Here is a 3,402-nt window from a genome sequence, read left to right on the forward strand (position 1 = left end):
TTTTATCACATCTGGCCACTGCTCTGGTGGGTTTGCAGGGCCATGAACTGGCTTTGCGGTAGTTGGAATGCTGGAACCTCATCTAAAGTGTGTGATGTATTTCATGCTTAAAGTACTATAGAAGCACTCGTGAAGCAGGTGGATACATACAAGTTGACAAACACTTAATATACAAAAAAATCAAGCTATTTGACATATAATTAGGTAAATACTTTACAGACACAGAAAGTGGGAAAGGGATGGAAGCCCTGAACCAAATGGGCAGTGCTGTAATATGAATTGGCCATTAATTTGCTTCAGTGAAGCAGTTCAAAGGCTAGGTATCAACTGTGTCAGTGAAAAGGTCAGCATTAGAAACTCAGAGGCTCTCAACCCAGTAGGATTTTTTTTTAAGGTAGTGGATAAAATAAAATTAAAAGATGACTAAGAAGCAGATTAGAAAGCAAACTTCAAAGAGCAGAGAAGAGGTGTCACACACCTTTAATCCCAGCACTCTGGAGGCACAGGCAAGCTTATCTCTTGAGTTCAAGGCCAGCTTGGTCTACAGAGTGAGTTCCAGGACAGCAGGACTGCACAGAGAAGCACGCTATTGTAAAACTAAAAACAAACAAACAAAACCTAAGAAGAATGCAAAGAAAGAGGGTTTCATGGGCTTGTCCTTAGCTGCCTATGCAGAGAGGGAAGTGGTAGGAAACGAATTGACAAGGATCAGGCTGAGAAGACGAATAAACATTTTGCTTGAATCTTGGGATTTTAGGTTTTCGTATTTTGTGGCGTATAGGCTTTTGAAGTAGGACCTAATGATTTCTTGGATTTCCTCACCGTCTGCTGTGATTTCTCCCTTTTCATTTCTGATTTTGTTGATTTGATTACTCTCCCTTTTCGTTTTTGTAAATGACACCACCAATGATGAGCGCGAAGGAGAAAAATGTTGTACGTGACGGCATCTTCTCAGATGCTCAACCTAGTTAGTGGAAATGAATGCTCTCCGATTTAAAATAAGTTTTTCATGGAAGGCCATTATTTTAGGTGAATCAACTGCAATCCTGATGCCACAGGGCTGGTGTACCACTTAACTTGGGGCAGAGCCCTTCTTCTATCAAGGATGTCATCCTCCAATGTGAGTGACAGTCTCCCAGTCACTCTCTTCCTGACTGGGATCCCAGGGCTGGAGGCTTTCCACCTCTGGATTTCTATTCCTTTCTGTGTCATGTATCTGGTAGCCCTTGTTGGTAATGCTGCCCTCATCCTCATAATTGGGACAGAGAGTGCTCTTCATGCACCCATGTACCTCTTCCTCTGCCTTCTCTCACTCACTGACCTGGCTCTCAGCTCCACTACTGTACCCAAGACACTTTCCATTCTGTGGCTCCATGCTGGGGAGATTTCTTTTAATGGATGCCTAGCCCAGATGTTTTGTGTCCATTCCATCTATGCCTTGGAGTCCTCAGTTCTCCTAGCCATGGCCTTTGATCGATATGTGGCTATCTGCAACCCTCTGAGATATACAACCATCCTCAACCACACTGTCATTGGGAGAATTGGTTTTGCTGGGATAATCCGCAGTGTGGCTGTTGTCTCCCCCTTCATCTTTTTGCTGAGGCGACTGTCCTACTGTGGTCACCGTGTCATGGCTCACACATACTGTGAGCATATGGGCATTGCAAGGCTTGCCTGTACCAACATCACTGTCAACATTGTCTATGGTCTGACTGTGGCTCTGCTAGCTGTGGGCCTGGATTCTATCCTCATTGCCATTTCCTATGGCTTCATCCTCCGGGCTGTCTTCCGTCTTCCATCTCGAGATGCCAGGAGCAAGGCTCTGAGTACCTGTGGCTCTCACCTTGGTGTCATCCTGGTTTTCTACACCCCTGCTTTCTTCTCCTTCCTCACCCACCGCTTTGGTCACAACCGAGTTCCCAAGCATGTGCACATCTTCCTGGCTAACCTCTATGTGCTGGTGCCTCCTGTGCTCAACCCCATTATCTATGGAGCGAGAACCAAGGAGATTCGGAGTCGGCTTGTGAGACTGCTCCACTTGGGGAAGGACTCAGTATAATGTCTTAAGCAGAGGTTGAAGATGACAAAAAGTACATGGGCAGGTTAGTCATCTAGATGAAGTCAGGTGGATGGAGATCTGTGACGTGTTAATGACAGCATGACATGGGAAGAAATGCTGGGAGGAAAAACAACAGTCTGGTGAATGTGGCTTATTAAACACCACACTAAGGTGCTCTGCCGACCACTTTTACACAGATAGGTGATGCCACTATTTTTCTGTTACCTAAGAAGGAGATACAATTTGCTAGAAGGAGAAAGGAAAAGGGGTGGAATGAAAAGGGAGAGGAGGAAGAGGAAGAGGAGGTATGTTCTGAAGAGAATACTGCATCTCAAGATTGAAATAATCTACTGGCACAACATAGAAAAAACCAAAATGGCACTCAGAATGAACGTAAATTGAACATGTAAAGCTCTAGGGTGGACCCACGTGTCTGACAGGGCACATAGGTTTGGATACGTTCTCTCTCACTTGGTTTTCAGCTTTGAACCAGATCCTTCTTCCATCAGGTAAAGCCAGCTTTGAAACCAGACAATGGAAATGCCTTTGGGATTGTGATAAGGACTAGATAAATTACTGAGTGTGTGTCCCAAATCTGGAATGGTGTCTAAAATGTAAAATGTTCAATAAGTAAATGTGAATTATAAAATGTTTAATCTTAAAACATTATTAATTTAGCTTTTGTATAAAACTTTCTACATAAGACTTCTTATCTAATCTCCCATCATAGAATTGTAACTATTTTATAACACGTATATAAAATAGACAGTAATTGACATGATGAGTACTTAATAAAACTATATTTGTTTCCAATACATCCCTTCACTTCATATCTAAGTTTTATTTTCTTTTAGTAGTGAATGTACCCTTCTTAAGCATGTAGGGAAGGTGATTTGAGGCCAAGCTGCCTTCATGCATAGTCTCTTCTGTCTTCAGCCACTGAGTGATGCTTAAGCTTCTCCCACTGAGAAGTTGTGGTGCTTCCTGGAGTGAACACCAATGTTTCTCATTGAATTTAGAAAACAGTCAGCTTGTGAATCTTCTTTTAAATTAATAATATTTTTACATATACATTTTATATATATATATATATATATATATATATATATATATATATAAAATAAACTACATACAGCAAGAAGAACCACAAAACAATGAGAATTATATTTATGTTACATTCATAGTGGTTTGGCTATTTGTATTCGGCAACCTTGAAGAAAACATTTTCCTATCTTGGTGAGTCTAAAATTCTGACTGTAAATCAATATCTATCATATCCTATCTCTATCAGCTTAAAACATCTATCTCATCCTAAAAACATCATAACTCCTAAACAACTAAGC

At 41.3% G+C, this 3,402-nt stretch overlaps 1 protein-coding gene across 1 annotated transcript; it reads left to right on the plus strand.

Annotated features, from left to right (window-relative positions):
- Positions 1-1,105: 1,105 nt before the first annotated feature.
- On the plus strand, positions 1,106-2,059 carry LOC311581027 (olfactory receptor 52D1; the record flags this gene model as incomplete). Its single annotated transcript, XM_084752912.1, has 1 exon — positions 1,106-2,059. One exon carries the CDS (start codon positions 1,106-1,108, stop codon positions 2,057-2,059), a length of 954 nt encoding a protein of 317 aa, XP_084609038.1.
- Positions 2,060-3,402: the final 1,343 nt, after the last annotated feature.

Source organism: Acomys minous (assembly GCF_964271855.1).
Source record: "Acomys minous genome assembly, chromosome: 2".
Classification (NCBI taxonomy): domain Eukaryota; kingdom Metazoa; phylum Chordata; class Mammalia; order Rodentia; family Muridae; genus Acomys; species Acomys minous.